At 34.4% G+C, this 22,789-nt stretch overlaps 1 protein-coding gene across 3 annotated transcripts in view; it reads right to left on the bottom strand.

The window, feature by feature from the left end:
- The window catches only part of LOC306853494 (protein phosphatase 3 catalytic subunit alpha-like), a gene marked incomplete at its 5' end in the record, with an annotated part of 42,325 nt that overhangs the window by 2,864 nt on the left and 16,672 nt on the right, over nucleotides 1–22,789 (bottom strand). For 2 of the 3 annotated variants that reach the window (XM_079390964.1, XM_079390962.1), the window contains 12 exons: nucleotides 4,044–4,091; nucleotides 4,431–4,528; nucleotides 6,153–6,237; nucleotides 6,566–6,643; nucleotides 7,050–7,175; nucleotides 7,949–8,043; nucleotides 8,828–8,905; nucleotides 10,813–10,952; nucleotides 13,318–13,463; nucleotides 15,023–15,134; nucleotides 15,265–15,389; nucleotides 18,539–18,739. In XM_079390964.1, the coding sequence (XP_079247090.1) occupies nucleotides 4,044–4,091; nucleotides 4,431–4,528; nucleotides 6,153–6,237; nucleotides 6,566–6,643; nucleotides 7,050–7,175; nucleotides 7,949–8,043; nucleotides 8,828–8,905; nucleotides 10,813–10,952; nucleotides 13,318–13,463; nucleotides 15,023–15,134; nucleotides 15,265–15,389; nucleotides 18,539–18,739 (1,332 nt within the window). The remainder of the gene's footprint in view (nucleotides 1–4,043; nucleotides 4,092–4,430; nucleotides 4,529–6,152; nucleotides 6,238–6,565; nucleotides 6,644–7,049; nucleotides 7,176–7,948; nucleotides 8,044–8,827; nucleotides 8,906–10,812; nucleotides 10,953–13,317; nucleotides 13,464–15,022; nucleotides 15,135–15,264; nucleotides 15,390–18,538; nucleotides 18,740–22,789) is intronic. The other variant, XM_079390963.1, reaches the window with a different exon arrangement.

Genomic DNA, 22,789 nt, shown 5'->3' with positions numbered 1-22,789 from the left:
GGCAAGGCAAGGCAAGTTTATTTATATAGCACATTTCATACACAGTGGTAATTCAAAGTGCTTTACATAAAAGAAAGTGAAATAGACATTAAAAATCAATAAAAACATGGAAATAAAAATAATAAAAACAAGGAATTTTAAAATGATATAGAGATTGATTTAAAATAAATTTAAAGAAAATGATTATACATAAAATGTATTGCAGTCAGTTCGGACATATAGCACAGTGCTCATTCAAATGCACAGTTAAACAGATGAGTTTTTGAGTCTTGATTTAAATGTGGCTAATGTTTTAGCACATCTGATCTCTTCTGGAAGCTGGTTCCAACTGCGGGCCGCATAATAGCTAAAAGCAGACTCCCCTTGTTTTGTGTGAACCCTTGGTATTTCTAACTGACTCGATCCTAATGATCTGAGTGGTCTGTTCGGTTTATATTCAGTGAGCATATCAGCAATATATTTATTTGAATACTTAAATACTTATTTGACTCATTAAAATGCAAATCAATTTATAACTTTATTGAAATGCTTTTTTCTGGGGTTTTTTTTTTTTTTTTTGCTATTCTGTCTCTCACTGCTCAAATAAACCTGCCATTAAAATTATAGACTGATCATTTCTTTGTCAGTGGGCAAAGGTACAAAATCAGCAGGGGATCAAATACCCCCCCCCCCCCCCCCCCCCCACTGTATATTTATTTTAAATAAATAAATGCATGCATTCATGTATAAATAAAAACATACTTTTACATTTTCCTCACAAAATGATTACTGTAATATAAAATATATATTTTACATTTATTTTTGACCAGGGTGGTATTTGTTGTACAAAATTTAAATTTATTTTTCGAATTTCTAAATAATAAAATTAATTATTTTACAATATTGGACAAATTATAGTAATGAATATTTCACGGGCATTATATTTCAATATTAATAATATTAGTAATACTGCAAAACATATTGATTTCTTTAATATTTTGCATACACTTTAATATTTTCTTTATGCAAACATTTTTTTTCTTTTGATTATTGGAGTGAAATGTGATCTGGTATCTCTTCAAACACTCAACTGCGTCACTCTGCTATGTAATAGTCACATTATAAGCACAAATTCACAACTGCACATTTTTCACAACCAGTCACACACATAATATATCATCAGTGTTGGGAAGGTTACTTTGGAAATGTAATAGGTTACAGATTACAAGTTAAAATGCAATAAAATGTGTACTATTTCAATTACTTTAAGTAATGTAGGTGATTACATTTGATTGCTTTTCTAAATTTCTACATTTTAAAATCATTTTCAGACATTTAAACCAGGCAGGTTAACCTTACAGTAGAACTCAACACTGATTACTGTCCTCATCACTTAGATTAAGATTATAATAATTTATTTTTAAAGCACAGCCAGACTTTAGCACTTATTTTTACTTTGAGATTGTTTGAGGTTAAAAACGTGAAATATTAAAAAGAATGAATAGATACTATTCAAATCAAATCATTTGTAATCATTAACATGTTCATAAGTAACTGTAATTTAATTACACTTTTTTTCTCAGTAACTGTAACGGGATTACAGTTACATTTATTTTGTAATTAAATTATATAATGAAGTTACATGTAACTAGTTACTCCCCAACACTGTATGTGGTGTACAAGGGAACAGCTGTGGCGATGATAATGGACGTTACATCTTATCACTTTCAACTGGAAAACCTCACAAGGACCAATAGCACAGTCAATGTTTCCATTAGAAAACAAAACCTTTTCACCAGCATCAAAATAGTTTTTTAATGTCAATTTTTAATGTACTTTGATCCATTCTGATGGAAACATAGTGCCTTATACCACAGTCAGAGATGATGTGAGATTCTCTCTTGGGTTTGCTCTCAGACAACAGAGATCTTTTTGGCTTTCAAATACATTGAAGCTCTTCCATTCTCACCCTGTGTGCTGAGAAAAGAGTTTTGGAAGTATTTTTGTCACTGATTTTCTCCATAGCTATTCTTTGATAAGTATATAAACCTTGAAGTTAACCAACTTGCTCTGATATGAATAATGATGCTAAAACATTTGAGTTATTTTAAAGAACTACTTCAATATTATAAAAAAAAGACATCATTGCTATTAACTAAAAAATCTACTACTAATAAAAATCATTTTCATTCATTCAAATAAAGCTGAAATAAGTTTGAAAACATTAGATGAAAAATTCAAATTTAAAGCACATTATGAAATAAGAAATGTTGCCTTTGAAACTAACTGAAATAAGTTGAATTTGAAGTACTAAAATTACTAAAACTAAAAATAATTCAATATTAAAAAATTATAAAAATGACAAAAGCACATAACCAAATTACCAAAAACTACATTAACATAAAAAGTAAAAATATAAAAAGCTTTTTTTTTTTAAATATTAATAAATACTATAACAGAATATTAATAATATTAAAATAACACTGCTGTATACTTAACATCTGCCACTAAGAAATTAAGTATTCATTATTATTTATTTTATTTTATCTTTGTTTTATAAACAGAACCTTTAATGAAGTATTAAAATTGTAATTACAGAAATATTCTCATTTCATAATATCTATTTTTCTTATGAAAGATCTAAACAGAATTCATTCAACTTGTTTTGTATTATATTGTGAATATGAGTGCGATACAATAAAGGATTGCAGGTGTTGAACATATTTTTTGTTTTCTTTTAAGTACAAATCATTTCTACATAAGTGTATTTCATTGCTTCACAACCTTGGAGCTCTAGGTCAATCTCACAAGGCTAATATGTTACTGATTTAAAGCCAATTTTGCTATATGGAGATTTTAAATGGCATTTATTATCCAGAACCCTCATTGACCTTTAAGCCATTGTTTACCAGATTTAAGCAAAGACCATTTAGAATGAGTCTAAATAACAAACCCTGTCATAGAGAGATCACATGATCCCTGCAGATCACATGGTCATGATAGACCAAACCCAGAGTGAGTGCTCGAGGAGCGGCGCTGGGGTGATCAGCGTTTGTGGCGGGGTGCTGTAAGAATACTGTGTGTTGTAAGAATACTGGGTCATTAGTGAGAGGCAGGGGCACGCGCCCTCACCTGCCTATGGCCCAGATTCTTGCCGTCTACTGAGTCATTCTGTAACCTTGCTGATTAGGTACATAAGAATATGTGCCGTTGGAAAAAAGAGTGGAGAACAGCAGAGCAGAGTCCAGCATTTGCATAAGCAGGAAGACACAGGTGTGTGTGTGTGTGTGTGTATGTGTGTGTTTGTGTGGTTATGTGTGTGTGTACATATCTATGTATGTCTCAGTGTATTTCTATAAAACACTATTCAAACTAGCTTTCTAAACAACCTCTGAGTTACAATTCTCAACAGAGGACATATTTTATATACCAATTTAAACAGGATTGAGATCTAGATTGAGAACAATACAAGCCTATGGTCAATGTTTTTGAAAGAAGTCTCTTATGCTCACCAAGGCTACAATTTGGTTAAAAATACAGTAAAAACTGTAAAATTGTAAAATATTATTACAATTTAAAATATTTTTTTTCTATTTTAATTGGTTTTACAATGTAATTAATTCCTGTGAAATTCAGCAAAGCTGAATTTTCAGCATCATTACTCCAGTCTTCAGTGTCACATGATCCTTCAGAAATCATTCTGATATGCTGATTTGCTGCTCAAAAAACATTTCTGATTATTATCACTATTGAAAACAGTTGTGCAGCTTCATATTTTTCAGGAAACCATGATATATTTATTTTTCAGGATTCTTTGATGAATATAAAGTTCAAACGAACAGTATTTATTTGAAATATTTGAAACTTTTAAATAGTGTATGTTCCAATATAGATATCTAGATAAGTGTGTGTGTGTGTGTGTGTCAGAAATACACAATCCCTGACCAGTCATAGCACCCCACACGCTCAGTTAGCTAGGCTGCGCTGTCTAGCAAGCTAGCGTGTTACGGCGGTCGCTATGAAACCTCTGAGCAGCACAGAGAGATAGAGGCCGGCCAGTTTACCTTCTCCATCCTCAACTGTCTCCACGGCTTCAATGGCCTCGATGGTAGCTGAGTAGGCACAGAAAGACAGACGGAGAGAAGGAGAGAGGGAGGATGGATGGGGGAGTTTATTGTGACAGTCATGCATGCAGCACAGTCCCCCAGCATTAGCTGCCAAGTAGCTGCCGCAGACAGTTAGCAGTTAGCGTTAGCTGGTTAGTGTCCCTGTATGTGTGTGTACATTTCTGATGGTTTAATTAGCGAAGAGAATGAACGAAAGTGTTTGACTAAAAGAGAGGGGTTAGCAAACATGTCCATGAGTTTGTAAATCATTGTCTTAGTGACCTTGAAAGAGAAAAGAGGCTGTGATGGGAGAGAGAGCAAGCGATGTTTGCTTTTGTAACTCACCGCTCTGCAAGGTCTGTTTTCCTCCAGATAGTACGCCGCTCGGCAGCATGCCAGTGGGGGTCAGACCTTTCAGGGTTAACACATTCTCACTCTCCTCTCTGTTGAAACACAACCACACGTCTGCGATTAAACACTCATATACGCCACACAAACTCAACAATGCGCTTGTCACACTCAGTGTTGTTTTTGTTAACTAAAACTTTTAAAAATCAATTTTGTTAACTGAAATAAAGAAATTCAAAAAAATCCATATAAGATGAAAAGCCTGAAAATGAACTGAACTGAAATAAGTACTACAACTAATAAAACTGAAATAAAAATAAATGAAAGCTAAATTTAAATGACTGAAACTAAAAAATGAATAAAATGACTTAAAATGAACACTGACAAAGTAAAAATTATTCAAAATATTAATAAACACTGTAATATTATATAAATAATACTAAATAACTGTTAACCATTGGTATTTTTTTATTTAATATTCTTATTTGCATAATTATGAAGTTAATGACATTAATTGGACAAGCTCAGCATGCAACTGCTTGTCCATTTGTGTAAATGTGTCTTCTGAAATGTACTACAATAATACAACACATGGATGTTTTTGCAGATCAACACATGAATATTTAAAGGAACACTACACTTTTTTGGAAATAGACTCATTTTACAACTCCCCTAGAGTTAAACAGTTGAGTTTTACAATTTTGAATCCATTCAGCCGATCTCCGGGTCTGGCAGTAGCACTTTTAGCTTAGCTTAGCATAGATCATTGAATCTGATTAGACCATTAGCATCGCGCTCAAAAATGACCAAAGAGTTTCGATATTTTTCCTATTTAAATCTTGATTCTCCTGTAGTTACATCGTGTACTAAGACCGACGGAAAATGAAAAGCTGCGATTTTCTAGGCCGATATGCGCCTGAAAGTAGTCCCCAGCTATCTAGCGTGCTATCTAGCTGGGGACTACTTTCAGGCGCTGCGTAATATCATTGCGCCTGCTGCACCCATGGTACGGCAGCAAATTATTACGCCGGAATGAGAGTATAGTACCTAGCCATATCGGACTAGAAAATCGCAACTTTTCATTTTCCGTCGGTCTGATGTAACCACAGGAGAAGCAAGCTTTAAATAGGAAAAATATCGAAACTCTTTGGTCATTTTTGATGACCAAATGCTAATGGTCTAATCCGATTCAATGATCTATGGTAAGCTAAGCTAAAAGTGCTACCGCCAGACTCAGAGATCGGCTGTATGGATTCAAAAACGGTAAAACTCAACTGTTTAACTCTAGGGGAGTTGGAAAATGATCCTATTTCCAAAAAAAGTGGAGTGTTCCTTTAATGATGGTCATCTTTGGCACTGCATTAGACATGTGATTAAAGTCAATTTTAACAAAGTTAAAAGTGGCTTTAACCCATGATTTAAAAAGTAGTCAAAACTGTTCATTAGAAGGGGATATCCCAATAATTTTGTCCATATAGCGTATTTCAGTGGGTAGCCAAGGCAACATTTATAATCGTCATTTGAGATTAAATTCAAGTTTTTCATTTAAAATGTTTTTTTTTTTTTCCCAGCTTTTTTTTCAATTAATGAAAATAATTTTAATGGTAGCAATGACAACACTGTCTCACACTGCACGAACACACATATTGCTGTATATAATTTTTAATGTCCTACGCGCCCAAACCACAAATATATGTTCCCAACCCCTCCCAGACTCACCGTAGGACTGAGAACATTTTGGCCATTTTGCCGATGGCACGGATCTTGTTTCTGATGACCTCTTTACGGGCGGCTGCAGCATTAGCTAAGAGGAACCAGGAAACAAACTTAGATTTCATAAACCACATACTGAAGCTGAATATTCTGCATAACAAGATGAAGCAATGTTTGGCTATGGCTCTGGGATGTCTAATTCTTATTTTTAAAGCTACAGTACATACATGTTCATTGTTCAGCTGCTAAACAATTTAAATTGTTAGAGAATGCCAAAAAATAAGCAAAATGTTTATTTTAGTTGCATTTTATTTTTGTATTTGACTTGTATTAAACTATAGGTGTAATAATTTAAATGATCTAGTCCTGTGCGTTTTAGAAAACATTAGAGGAAAAATTGAGTAATGTGTAGTCCTCACCATCAAAGATCTCATCTCCATCATTCATAAGCTCATCATCAGAGCAGATACTGAGAACATTCACCAACATTTCTGTCACTGTAGAGGAGTCAAAGGTCAAAAAGGCAAGATCTTTTGACATTTTAGCATAAACTATGATCATTTTGAACAAATACATTCACAAAAACTCCATAACAAGAAATGCTATATTGATATGCTGGATAAACTTGATCCTTTAATCTCCATCTCTATCAAGTGAAATATTTTTGGATGGCTCATTTGCTTCATTCTAGTTGAACTTGTTGGGACAGAGAGATGGAGCTATTCCATCTGCTTTGTTTTAACAAGTCAGCAGAAGAGTGCATCCACTTTCGTCACACCCCCAGAATGAAGAAAACGGAAAGAATTTGTGCAGTCAAAAAGCCTGGCTGTCTCCAGGCAGAATGAGACTGTCTCAAGCTGTTTAGCAACATTGTTCAAGAACATGTTTCCTATAATTTCCCACCTTTCTCTCCAACGAACGGAAGAGACCAGGTGAAGACGTCCATGAAGTTGGGCAGCCAGTACGGATGTGGCGAGCAGTTGAACTGCCGTATGTTCATTACGTTGTTCTCGTATTTAAGCACGGCCGCTGCGGACAGGCATGAAGGCAGTTATATTCACACAAAACAAACGTATTTACATAAGTATCTCTACTTCTCTGATGAACATCTGTAACTTACTTTTTTTGCACATGATTGACACACAACAAAAACACAGCCTTGCAACTTTACATTACATACAATGGCCTCTGACAGACTTGACTTCAGTATTTATAAATCTTAGAAAACAGGTTTGTGTAGGAGAGACATATGGAAACCTATCAACAAAATGTCTGGGTTACATTTCATATTTCAGACAAAGATAAGAAAAAATATTTTGCACAGAAAATTAAGCCTCTTCAGGACAATCAGGAAGTTGATATACTGTATATGAATATATGTGTGTAAATAATAATGATTGTAATGAATAATTATATATTACATAAATTGTATTATGTATTTTTTTCTATTATATATATATATATATATATATATATATATATAATTCCTAATTATTTATATTATATTATTAATGTCATTTTTAAATTTAATGAAAAATATTACATTAATAAATAAACTGTTTGTTGTCTATATTTGTTGTATAACTTTGTACTAAATTAAATTAATGCAGATCTACACCAGAGTATAAGTGTTACATTAAAATCATAGAAAAAAAAATCACACACACACAAAAAATATAATATCATTACAAGAATAAGTTTTTTTTTTTCTTCAAGATACAATTAATTTATTCTGCTCGTACATAATGAACCACATGTGTTGACATGTAACCATGTGGCAGAGAGAAAACTTGAATTCAGACCTTTGTTGTTGTAAACGTCCAGGTAGTTTGGAGCAGAGAAGATGGTGATGAGAGAAGGGAAACCTGTAGTCTGACTCTTCCTGTACATACGGTAACTGAGAGAGAAAGAAGATAATAACAGTATGGCAATCAGAAACTTAATCAGAATCACAATAGGAAATAAGTTAGGGAAAACTAATCTTCTTCCTTTTCCTAAACATTAACTACTTATTTGTGGCAGACCCTGTTTAAAACCCACCAAAAATTGTTTCTCAAAGCATAGTCTCAGATCATAATAAATGATTGTTTGGAAGTCTTTAGTCACTGTTTATTTTAAAGAACTTGGCCTTTAATGTGCGAATGAGTACAATAAAACAAAAGTATGAACATAAAATGCTTTAAATATGTTTAAAGAACATTAATATTATTAGTCTGTGTAAAATGAATGTACTCAGCTAACATGCTGTCTGTTGTACTGAGTGATGTAGATGCATTACTGACTGTTGTTTAGCTGAATGTAGTTCACTAGTATAGTATAGTTCACCTTTGTGGAGTAGTGTAGAGTATCTCTGCTCATTTAAAGCTACTCTGACAGTTAAATGGGCCTGGACTGAAGTGAATAGGTGAATGTTTGTGCCTTGGTGGCATTTCAGATCAATAAACACTACTGTACTGTAATGTATGTGGATTATGGAGAATCAATTGCTCTCTGCGTCTGTCTGTCTGTCTGCTGTATTTGATCGTCCATCAACACAAACTCCACCAGCCTGTCAATATACACGTACGCGTACTTTTGTGTGGGTGTTTCATCACGTTTCTACATCTGCAGGAGGTGAGGAAAGAAAGAAAAGCAGCCATACAGAAAGAGACAAGAGGTCAAAGGTGATGTTGGTTTCTTACCCTGCGTCCTGTGCCTCATGTGCCCTGATGACAGACAGTAAGTTGTTGGTCTGTAAAAACTCACACACCGCAGGATAGCTGTAAAAATGATCAAACAGACATTAATGAGGCTTGACAAACACTATTTACAGTCCTTCACTGATAACACAACTCATTTGACTAAATAACTAGCTAAATACATGCTTAGCCAGACTGAGAGACCATCTAAAACCAGGCTAAGATCAGCAAACCACCATAGACTGTTGCTTTCACCTACAGGATTTTAGTGTGTCATTGCTAATAGTCCAGTTAGCAATTGTGATTTAGATGTAGCATATCTGTGGAAAACTCATTGCCAGTTCATTAGGTTTCATTTGATTAAACAGACTTCTGATATTTCTGATAATGTATCCGTTGCTAGCGTGTTTATTATTGTCTTACCGCTATCAGCCACCAGGGGGTAGCAGTGATGTAAATGTGCAGCTTACAGTGAAAAAAATCACTTTTTCTGCTCAAAATATCTGAAGGGTCTAAATGTGATGAGATGAGCACTCAGACTCGGTGGTGTATGATTGCATGTTGAAGAATTGTCCTGCACGTTATTTGTTAGTTTAACGTAGCAGTCTATTATTTTCTTTTTTATACTGGTATACTGAAAGTAACAGACCTAAAGCGCACACAGACACAGGGATCATCCACTGTGTTTCATTGATTTCAGAAGGTTTCATAAGAAGTGAAAACAGTGAGGATTGTGGGTAATAAAGTTCACACCCGAGGCTCTCATTCACATTCTGCACAATGTTAGCTGTGGTATCCCTTCTCTCTCTCTCTCTCTCTCTCTCTCTCTCTCTCTCTCTCTCTCTCTCTATTTTCCAGTAAATGAATCTAAAAGTATTAGTTTTTTGTTTGCTTGCTGCAGGTTTGCTGTGATTCCTTGTAATTTCACACTAAAATTCATATATCAATGAATGACTATAAAATAATAATAATAATAACTATTATTTATTAAATACCATTTTATATTAAAATATTATAATAGTAATGTCTGTCTTATTTTGTTTAATATTTATATTTTATTTATTTTTATTAAATATTATTTTTATTTATTATTAAGTATTTTTATTATTATTAAATAAAAATAAACAAAATACGAAATACATACATTCTGCATTATTAATATTTTATTTTCAGTAACAGAAAAATAATAATATTGTATGTAATAATATCATATACATATGAATATAATATTATATAATAAACTAATTGTCTTTATTTTCAAATGTTAAGCCATCGTACATTCATTTGGTGGAAACCTGCTTCTCCTTTGTTGGCAACAGGTTTAAAAATGCTTCTCATTACAAAATGCTTCACTATTTATTTAATTAAATAAGAGCCTTCGTGATTTGATAATCGCACTAAGCCATGTCACGATTTCAGTTTCATTTCGATTAATCGCTTGGCCCTCTTTTCTATCTTCTCTTCCTTTTCTGCTCCATCATTTCTGTCTTTCTCTCAGGTTCTCACTTTATCTCTGTATCTTCATATCTCAGCGGATCTGGCAGTAGTAGCCAGTTGTCATGGTAACGGCAGAGCGCAGATTCCCGTGGGATTGTGGGGATTCTGTGTTGTGCTGAGGCTGGTCACTGTTTGGACTGCTTTACAATTCCAATTAAACTCGTGCAGCACTTCAGGCGCTGGACTTTCATCTGCACCTTTATTTCACTGTACAAACGGTCCCTGAGGAACATCGGTTTACTCAGTGGTTGCTCGTTCATAGCGCAGAAGACTTAAATTTAAGATGGCTCTCCTAAAATTCCCTGGAGGCAATATAAAGATACATAAATGACACAGTAAGATTATAGCGTTATAAAGTCACTGAGTCACTGTTGAGATTTCATTGTTGAGTTACTGGGGGATTTTCTGAGGAGAAATGTGAGGAGCAGGAGAGTCTCAATTTGCTGTCTAAGAGAAATCACTGAGATACTGAAGGAGGCTGTGTGGTTTACCTGTAGAAGTAGGAGCATCCACGGACACTGTTGTGGCTGAAGTAATCTTGACTCTTTTCATTGCCAAAGTCCTCCAGCGGGTCGGACCAGAGCAGATCACACATGGGGCCAAATGCTGGCGGTTCCTTGAACCTGTCCAGCTGAGAGACAAACAGAGAGACAGTGAGTTGTCTAGTAGTATAAGAATACAAATGTGCTCTGTTTCGAGAATCGATACTGAATTTAACAAACCTTTTCAAATGTGCGTCACAATGAGCACATGTTTAACATAGTCATAATCTGGAGGCAAATTAGTTGACAAATTTCCCCACAAATCGTTTTTTAAAATGTCTTAAAATAAATGTAAAAATGTAAACAACGTTGCTTTATTTCATTCTAAATGCATAAAAGTGGCTCAGTATTAGTTATAATTTACCAATTAAATATTCAAATGTTTATCTTAAGGATATAAAGTACATAAATACAGCGAGTCGTCTGCTCAGTGTCAACATCACTAAAATGAAATATTATTAAATATGCTAATAATACTAATAAATGAACAACATTATTAATATTTAACCATATCACACTATTGTTTTAATTTGTTAATACTATGTTTTTACTCAATTTTTTTAAATTAATTTTGCATTAATGTTTTTTTTTTTTGCATTAAAAATAAAAATGTACTTTGTTGTATAAAGTAAAGAAGACAATAATAATAATAATAATAATAATAATAATAATAAAACAGAGTGGTGTGCACAGCCTGTTCATTGCTAAAGAAAATAGACCAGAAGCATAATGGGAGATTTACAGAAGATCCATCAAACGTCTGTTGTTAGAGCTCAGTCTTAAGCCATAAAACATTTGAAATCATCTAGGACTGCTTGATAAGCAATTTCTGGGGAACAGGAACTGGATTTAACGTTCAAAAGTTTGGAGTGGGTAAGATTTTTAGTGGTTTAGCCTCTTATGCTCACCAAGGCTGTATTTGTATAATCAAAAATACAGTAAAAACTGTAATATTGATAAATAATATTATAATTTAAAATAGCTGTTTTATTTTGCATTATATTTTAAAACCTGATTTATTCCTGTGATGCAAAGCTGAATTTTCAGCATCATTACTCCAGTCTTCAGTGTCACATGATCCTTCAGAAATCATTCTAATATGCTGATTTGCTGCTCAAGAAACATTTCTTATTTTTGTTGAAAACAGTCGTGCTGCTTAATAGTTTTGTGAAAACCATGACACATTTTTAATCTTTGAGCAAAAAATCAACACGTTTTCACACCACTGTGTATATATATATATATATATATGTGTATATATATATATATATATATATATATATATATATATATATATATATATATATATATATATATATATATATATATATTAGGGGTGGCACGGTTCGCGGAAAAAAACCGAACCGCACGGTTCTCCACACACGGTTCGGCACGCGCTAGGACCGCGGTTCAACTGAATTCTGACAACGCATGTGGTTTGTTATAAATAACACGTAAAACAAATAGGGTTCGGCTAATGTATGTTTCTGTTAATGGATGCGCATTCTGGCTTCCCAGTACATTATAACAACAGCGATGAGAAAGAAAAAAAAATAAGTGGACAAATCATTCACTCTTGTTCAATGCGAGTGCCGTATGCTGGAATATGAGCATTTATTCCGTCATCACCCGGGTGCTGATAGCGCGCGCACAGGTGAGACCTGAACAGCACACGTTGATATCGGTGTTTAGACTAAAGTCATGTAAGCTTTGCCAGCTCAAATATTTAAGAGCCAGAGGACGCGAGTTCGCGCGCGCAGTGAGAAGATTTGTGCGTGCGCTCATCAGAAGCGCACAAACCTGCGCCTCAGAACGCGCGCAAATATGAAGCTCTCTCTGAAGTATTGTGTTTTAATGGATAAATTCACACAAAATTCTGTCAAAATGCCCGTCTTGGTAAGTATCCTATAGCAGACATAGCCGGCTGGGTGTACAGTATCAGTGCTTTCTCTTAAAGTGACAGTTAATATTAAATAAACAGCAACAACAAAGAAATCACTCACTGCTCTTGATTGAATCGCTTTTGTAACTTTAATAAAGAGTAATCTTTAATTTATACAGTCAAATATGCAATGCTGTTTTACCTTTGATTACTTTAATCGTACTTCAATTTCTGTACCTAAAAACCCCCTGAAAATCACTGATTATTTTATTTGTATCTTTACTCTATTGTATTTTTATTTGTGCTGTTGCTTGTAGTTAAAGGTCTGCTTTTATTTGTGTACACTCACAATGAAAACAAAACAGATTTTATATATATAACATGTAATAATATTTAGCATTTTCACATCAAAATAAAAGAAACTGAGCAAAGTAGATGTCTTTTTTTTCCCCTATTGTACCGAAATTGTATCGAACCGTGACCCCCGAACCGAGGTACGTACCGAACCGTGACATCTGTGTACCGTGCCACCCCTAATATATATATATACACGCACACACATTCCTCCTCACCCTCTTAATGTCATCTAATGTGTGTATCTCTGGAGACAGGCCGCCATGAACACACAAAAACTGCTGATTCATCAGAGCAGCCAGAGGCAGACAGTCGAACGCATCCATGCATGCGTCGTACACCTGCTCTGAGTATTTGATTTTACCTGAAAGGAAGAGAGACAGAGATCACACACCTGCACGGAGCGTCTGATTTCACCCGAGAGACAGACAGTGAGAGACAAACAAAGAGAGAGCAGGAGAGATACAGATGAGAAGTAATGTCACTCCAGAGCTCAGAAATGAAGTGTGCTCCTTCTGAAGGGTTTATTTTCTCTGTATGAAACTAATTTGTACATTAAGCTCCTGCATTCATTTACACTTTCAGAGGACACTAAACCAGAGATGTGTGTGTGAGACAGTCTGTGCTGTGTCAATCTCACTGCTCCAAATCTACCAATCTGTTCAGCCACATCACTGCATCACTCTGCATTATCTCTCCATCTTTCCTCTAATCACACACAAATACTGTCTCATTAATGAAGTTGGATCAATCAATATGTACAAATTCTACAATGTTGTAGTGTAGTAATAATAAGAATACAAATGTTCTCTGTGTCAGGAATCTATACTGAATGTGATGACCTTCTCAAATGTGCGTCACAATGAGGGAATGTTTAATAAAGTCATACTCTCGAGGCAAATTAGTTGACAAATTACCCCACAAAATAAATTTTTAAAATTTTCTTAAAATAAAAATTATATACAGTATGTAAATGTAAACAGTACTGCTTTGTTTTATTCTAAATACAAAAAAAGTAGTTCATTATTAGTTATAATTTACCAATTTATTAAAATGTTTATCTTAAGTATACACATAAATACACTTCCTTTACTACTAGTACTTTTATTTTATGCATTTTTATTATATATTTAATTACTTAAATTACCATGGAGCTCATTAAAATGTTGAATTATTTAAATATATAATAACTATTTATTAAATTTATTTAAAGTTGGAGCTTATATCTGTACATATATACACATTTTTTATATATATTTAATCATTCATTCAGCTGGATCTAATTCAAATTATTATTTTTAATATTCACAATTTTTATTTTATATCATGCTAATGACACTTCAGACTTCATGTAGAGAGGAAGATTATTATTGAATAATGACTTTCAGTCGCAAACATGAGGATGAGTAAATGACACATTTTTTTCTTTTATAAAATAATTCTTTTAATTCTTGAATGATTATTTTAAATAATATACTTTATTAGTAGTAGCAGAAGTAGAAGTAGTAGTACTTAGTTTTTACTTTTATTTTAAACTAATTTAATTGTGTGTCCCAATTTAGAAAGCACAGTAAACATTTGTATATAAGTTTGAGCATATTAATGTGTGTGTGTTCTGTCAGTCAGCAGATGGTAAAGGAGGGCACCCACTCCTCCTCACTCCCCTCATCAGGGAAATCACACTCACAGGCTCCCTGGGCCCAACATTAACAGGCAAATTAATTTTCTGCTAATCATACTCCCTCTTTCTCTCTCAGCATCTCTCTTTCTGTCTGACAAGAGACTGCTCCAGAAAAAGACCTCCATCAGAGGAGAGGAGAGGTGAAATGTTGTATTTATAAGAATTGTATAGTTTCACACCTTCAATGTAAGTGTAGAGACACGTAAATGAAAAGACAGAGTTTTCCTCGTGTCAGTACTCACATTCTTGTTTGAAAGTGAAATATTCAGTCAAATGTCTACATTCATGGTTTCCTCGCAGCAGAAACAGCGTCTTTGGGTAGAGGATTTTCAGCGACCAGAGGTAAAGGACACACTGAAGGACAGAATATAGATAGAAAGAAAGATGCTTTCACAGACCACATCAAGATATTTAGGCAAAGGTGGTGTGTACTACAAACTAGGCTTCCTAAGCAGGGTAGAACAGAACCTTAGGACATACTCACCTCAATACTGAAGTACCCTCGGTCCACATAGTCCCCTAGAAACAGGTACCTCGTTGTCGCAGGAGACCCGCCAACCTCAAATAACTTCATCAGGTCAAAGAACTGCCCGTGAATATCCCCGCACACTGCAATAACACAAAAAAGATTGCCAATGGCTGAAGGAAACTATAGTGCTTGCAAAAGAGTAATAGAAGGAAGGATTTAGCAGAATGACCGTTTGAGAAGTTTGAAAAAGAGATTGAGACCTCTTAACTGTAGTTCGGTTTTCATTAAATAAACTCTGATGTAACCCAAATGTTTGACAAAAAAAAAAAACTATTCAGTATGCAAATATAACAATGACACCCCTGGCATAAACTTATTTATCAGTGAAAATCAAAGGAAGATATTAAAACTTCCTACTTTGTTTATTTAAAAAAAGAAAAGAAAAGCCTAATAAAATGCTAAATAAATTTATTTTAGGATTAGAGATTGTTTTAGGATTTATTTATTTAACATTATTTAAAATAAATAAATAATATTGGTATAAAGTTAGTAAGTGTTAGCATAGAAACCTTACAGTTCTATTTATTTTAGGATTAGATTGATTTATTAATTCAGTAAATTGTCTAATAATTTTAAACATACAGGTATATTAAATAAAACATATAATATTTTTTATAATATATGCTTGAACAAAAAGTTTAAAGTGGGCTGTCATGTTGAAAGTCAATTTTCTATTTTTAAAAGTCTCACAACAAGTACTTGTGCTACTTTTTCTGTCACGAACATATGTAAACATAAATTGTGGAGAAATTGGAATTTTATAAATATATATATGTTTATCTAATTTTTAGTACATAAGTACATTTTAGAACATCAAAATGGTTCTTGCAATTATTCTGTGATATACACAGTATGGTTATTTTGTTAACACTGTAAGATCTTGTCTCTGGCTATGATGATAAAATCCAATAGTTATAGCTGAAATCTGTTTGAAACCCTCCAATAAACATCATTAAGATGAGAATGAAAAAGCTGATCACCATCCTGATTGAAATGTGTGTAACTGAGAAAAAGAGAAAGAGACTGAAGAGAAGGTGAGTGTTGTTTTATATCTAATGAAGTCGTCTAATTGGAGCTATTCACATGTGAGTGTGTGTTCCCAATGGGAGGTCAAAGGGTTAAAGGCCACGAGGTCTGAATGACTGAACTGCTAAATAGCTGACAAAGCTAACCATCTTTCTCTGTAATGGGTTCCAGGGAATTAAATCAGTTATCCAGCGAGCCATTAATATTTAATGACTCCTGCAGGCCACCAGCTGATGAGGGTTCAGAAATGCATGCTGGGAGAGAGGGAGAGGTCCGGTCTCAGGTGTGAAAGGTGCTCGTGTTCAGCTTCTCTGCCTGCTAAATGATGGCATTTTCATAGCTGAGGAGCAACATCTTCATCCTGCGTCAGACCCGCTGCCTGTGCTGAACTACGCTGTGACTCATGGGAAATTAAGTTCACAAGGTGCAGTACATTATCTGACCTCTCCTAACAATGTCATTTATTCTCTAACGTCTTCTCAGCCTTTTTTTTTTTTTTTCAAAAGTAGTCTACTTTATTAGGGTGAGAGAGATAATCTTTTCCTGTTATAAAATTCATTAGTATGTAGTGTAATTGCGTAAATACATGCACATGCATATCTTAAACTCCCTGTTGTTAATCTCTAGAGATATATTTTATATTCATACTTATATATTTGTTCATGTATCTTTTTATCATCTGATATATGACTAAATTAATTTACAAAGGACAAAATATCACTTATTTATTTTACTCTAGAACGTGAATATAATAAATCCTTTTGTTCAAAATTATGGGTATATAAAGGTAAATATTCAGCCATGTTAAACTGTGGTTGTCATAAATAAAAAGGCAGCATTTATGTGATTTAAAAATACAGTAAAAACAGTAATATTGTTAAATATTATTACAATTTAAATGATCAGTTTTATATTTAAACATATTTTAAAATGTAATTTATTGCTGTGATGCAAAGCTGAATTTTCAGCATCATTACTCCAGTCTTTAGTGTCACATGATCCTTCAGAAATCATTCTAATATGCTGATTTGCTGCTCAAGAAACATTTATATTATCAATGTTGAAAACAGGTTCTTTAATGAATAGGAAGTTCAAAAGGACAACATTTATTTGAAATACAAATCTTTTGTAACATTATAAATATATTTACTCTCATTTCTTAAAATAGTACCAACCTGAACGCTAGTGTAAACTTTACATTAAATATTGCAGATATTAATAGTTTTAGTAATGAATAAAATATGTGTATATTTAAATTCAACATTATATTTCACGGACCTCTGCCAAATTTTCACAGAGCTCAACACAATGAATTCTGGGATTATCAACTCAGTAGATTTTGAAATAGAGCTAATAGAGCATTGAATATAATAACATAACATCAAATAATTATACTTGGATGCCTTATTTTGTACAATTTTAATGCAGTGTCACACATATTCTTTGTGGTGAAGCCAATCCCTGAATCTTAAGCTCAGAGTACACAACAAATACAAGATGGCAAGAACTGGCGATTTATATTTAATTTAATAATGAAAAATAAAAATGTACTATTACACCCTGTTCTTATGCATGCTGTATTTTCATTGCAATTAGAATATCGTGTTGCAAGCTTAGCAACATGTTAACATCAAACTCTAGGCCTACTGGAATCAATTATGAGTTGAGTCTCCCGTGTGGAGAGCTATTTGTGTGATGCATTGAGTTGCTGCCTATGTAGTGATCCAAATATGTCACTTATGAGGTTACATCTCAGTAGTAGCTGGTTTGTAGCTGGCCTAACCTGGTTGGTCATTAGCTGGTAGACCATCTGCCATGTTCTAAAAACCAGCTTGAAGGATCTCAACCATCCAGCCAAAAATCAACTACCGTGTCCCAAGACAAGATTATTCTTTTCAAATTTTATAATAATTAAGCACCAATAATTGAGCAGAAAATCAGCATATTAGAATGATTTCTGAAGGATCGTGACACTGAAGACTGGAGTAATGATGCTGAAAATTCTCATTTATATCACAGGAATTAATTACATTTTAAAATATATTCAAATATAAAACAGTTCATTTAAATTGTAATAATATTTCACAATGTTACTGTTTTTACTGTATTTTTAAGCAAATAAATGCAGCCTTGGCAAGCATAAGTTAATAACAGTTTACAGATCATGCCCTGTTTTCTTGTCAGAGATGTCTGTATCAGTAACCTGTGACAGGGGCCTCTATGTCTAGCATGGTCTTCTCCTGGCGGAGGATGGCAGCCCCCTCGTTGATGATGCGCAGAGTGACGGTCTCCTCTACGCGGCCCTCTTTAGTGAGGTGAGCCTTCAGCAGGTCCACACGTGGTTTCCCCTCACAGTCGAACACCTCTCGCATGCTTAACCTGTGGCTCAGCGGAAACGGCACTGCTACAGTGAGTGAAAGAAAAGGACAGAGAAAAGAACTGAGTAAACTGTGTAGAAAACTAAAAGGGAACCAGATTACAAAAAACGTCCATTGTATAGTGACACATCCAGAATGCTGAGTGAGGCTAGAGCGCATAAAACATACACGATGAAACACCTCCAGATGAATTTGTGAGGAACATGAGGATGAGAAACCAGTCTGATTACACTATTTAGATAACTCAGGAATATCCACCAACACAATCCCCAAAATAATATTGATAAATAATATTCGACTATTGATTTTAATCGACAAATGAAACAAAACAGGTAAAAAATCCCATAGAATTACACTGAAGGAAGGATCAAATCATATCTAAAGACCAAAATATTTTAAAGACTTGAGGGTGGGCATACATAGACATGCATATAGTAAATGTTACTGTACTGATTACACATTAAAACACACTGACCAAAATGTCTAAACAGATTACTTATACACTGAAATAAAAAGGTGTAGAATTTACTTTTGAAACAATTTTCACTCAGAAATTTGTGGGAAAATTTGACAAATAATTACAAACAAATGGCAAGTAACACAATGAATGGAATATGAAACTGAAGTAGAATGACTGAAATAGTATTTTCTTTTAAAACAAAACAATAATCTTTATTTACAATTTTCGAAAAATATTTTTTTTAGAGGACTGTAAGTTAAAAAATGTTTAGTCAACTACCCAAGCAGTCACTTTCTACAACTATACATTTTTAAGTTGACTGAACTTAAAATTTTAAGGCAGCAGTTGAAACAACTCAACTCTTTTTTTTTTTTTCTTACAGTGAGCATACATGTTTTAACACTGTAATTCAACTGGGATTTTACCATAGAAGATACTAACTTCAACCTTAATTTGTGACTTCAAAATATGTGAAGAAAAATGCTCATAAACAAATCCAAACATAATCATTTTGTGCAGGCATTTACAGATATTTTTCAAATAGACTCGGAAAAACTCCTACAAGTAACTCTCCTTATCTCAATTGTTTCTCCTCAAACAGAAATAAGTGAAGTGACATTCAGCCAAGTATGGTGACCCATACTCGGAATTCGTGCTCTGCATTTAACCTATCCAACATGCACACACACACAGCAGTGAACACACACACACCGTGAACACACACCCGGAGCAGTGGGCAGCCATGCTGCAGCGCCCGGGGAGCAGTTGGGGGTTCGGTGCCTTGCTCAAGGGCACCTCAGTCGTGGTATTGAGGGTGGAGAGAGCGCTGTACATTCACTCCCCCCACCTACAATTCCTGCCGGCCGGAGACTCGAACCCGCAACCTTTGGATTACAAGTCCGACTCTCTAACCATTAGGCCACGACTTCCCCTATGAAATAAGATCATATTATCTTGTGTGTTTCCGCTAGAATTTCTAAAGAGACCTCAACAATGTCTCAAACTTTGCTCAGATATGCTCCAATAGAAGACAAGGCAAAGATAAGTCTGCAATACAAAACATGTCTCATCAAATTCTTCTAGATTTAAAAAAAGAAACAAATATTTTTTATATATATTAGGAAATCTATTTTAGGAAATACTTTCTAAAACCACACACAAACTCTAGAGTTTCTCGATTAAAAAGCGAGAAAAGGTCAGGACAGGCAAGTAATCCCAATAAAACAACAGCGATATTGTTTTTTTGTTTTTTTTATCATTTCCACATTACATAACATGTCAGAAACAATGATGAAAGGGGAAAAAATAGATACACAGAGAAAAAGACAAAAAGTCTGTAAAAAGGTGAAATGAAAGCAAAACTGTGGCAAAGTGTTACCGGGCAACAGCAGCCAGAGGTTGGCATGCCACCAGTGAAGCGCATCTCACACACACACACACACACACACACACACACACTGAGTCATAGCAGCCCACATGCTAACCCATTTCCACATCCAAAAAATGTGTTTTCAGAAACTTATTTTTCAAGCTTTCGAGCCACGCAGACGTGCTGCAGCAGCCAAAACAATAACTGTGAAGATGAATTCAGTCAGATAACATTTACATATTTCAGGAACAAAGTAATGGGGTCACTTCCATGATGTGGAACATCAGATCATACACAGAAACAAGTTTTATTGGCCAAAAGTTTCTCTTTTGCTGCTCAGATAACTTCCTTGAGTTCTCAAGCATGTTAAATTGTCAACTTTGTCTCAGGGGATTCCTCTTAAATTCCTTGCAAGCAATAAAACGAGACACAAATGAGACAGAGAAAGCACAGAGAAAATATAGAGCTATAAAACCAATGGGGATGGGAGAATTTGTTGAGAAAGTTTGAGTTCATATTAAAATCTCTGACTTTTGATTTGCAGACATTACAAATGAGATATCTTTCTTAGTTGCTGCTTGATTAGATAAACAGAGAGCAAATGGACTGTTTTGTCTGATGCTTCTCCTGAGAAAACAACCCCACATCTCCTCTAGAGTTTCAGAAGAGATCTCAACAATGTCTCCATGAGTCAAGATTTCAATATGAACTCTAGCATTTTGCATAAAATTCCTCCAAGACCCATTTAGTCTTAAAGGTGACATATGATCCGTGTTTCCTTTTTCAGTGTTTAAGTACTATAATCGGGTCCTCGGTGCATGTACCAACCCAGAAAATGTGAAAAAGAACAACCCAGTAAATTTTTGGTAATCCTTTCTCTGCAAGCTTGTGAAAAAACAAGCCGCTCAGATTTTGCTCCCGCCGTGACGTAGAAAGGGGATCTTATTATAATATTACCGCCCCTTAATCTGCAAGTTTCCACCCACAGGGACGCAATTGTGTTCTCTTTCATGTCTTATTGCATTTAAACTGTCAAATACACACAGGTTTATGTTAAAAACACACATGAATAACAAAAACAATCAGTTATTTCTGTGAATGTAAACAGCTAGGAAAGAAATCGCATGTTTATATTAAATGCATACCATGTGACCGCAGCTTTCTGTGTGCGTGCTTCTGATGTGTCTGCTCAGAAAACCATATATCAGAAGTTTAAACTAATATGGTTTAAAACGCATGATTTCAGCATGATAGACATTATAATAAAAAGCAAACAGATGTTTTTTTCGCCACAGTATCTGAGGTAAGAGTTGTAAAGGCACAACCCTATTCTAAAAAAGGGGGCGGGGAGCAGCAGCAGCTCATTTGCATTTAAAGAGACATGCACAAAAACGTGCTTCCACTCAAAATAGGTATGCTCAAAATGATATAATACATGATCTGTGGGGTATTTTGAGCTGAAACTTCACAGACACCTTCTGGGGACACCTGAGACTTATATTACATATTATAAAAAGGGTCATAATAGGTCTGTTTTAAGGGCTATGAAAGGGCAACCTATAAGTATGACTTTCTCTGAGTTCGCTTCTGAGCCTGATTCTGCTCATATGAGCATAGTGTGAGACACAGTTGAGATGTCTTCTAAAACCCTCAAAGGAGATATTAGGGTCTTTTTCTCAGGGGAAACTGAGAAGCAGGAGAGTCTGCATCTCTTCATTTAATCACAATCACAAACATTTGAGATATCAGAGATGTCATCTGTGATTTTTCTTTCCTGCTGATAAGAACACTATGGCATTTTACTAGGCACAGTTTGTTAGGACAAGCTCTACAATGAGTGTCCTGAGAATCTGATCTGCTTTGTATATGATTTGTTATTGTATGTGTTTACAGTATGAGTGTGTGCGTGTCTTTATTTAGCAGTTTGGGTATATTATTGAAGTGCAGTATGCTGCAGAGATAACTTACATAACACTGTCTCCTCAGGCAAATGCACTGCACTCACACACACACACACACACACACACACTGCCGACTCCACAAGCATTCGCTTGCACGTGATAAATGCATACACATGTCCATGAGAAAATAAATATGCATGACTCGTACAAAGCCAGATATGTGCTTGTAATTATTTTGTGCATGCATTTGCACATATTTTTCAAAAAGACTTGAAAATGCTCGTAGGAAAATAAATTTCTTTAATATCTCAATTATTTCTCCTAATGAAAACAGAGAGAGCAAATG

Source organism: Barbus barbus (genome assembly GCF_936440315.1).
Source record: "Barbus barbus genome assembly, chromosome: 33".
Classification (NCBI taxonomy): Eukaryota; Metazoa; Chordata; class Actinopteri; order Cypriniformes; family Cyprinidae; genus Barbus; species Barbus barbus.
This window is presented reverse-complemented; position numbering and strand designations above follow the sequence as displayed.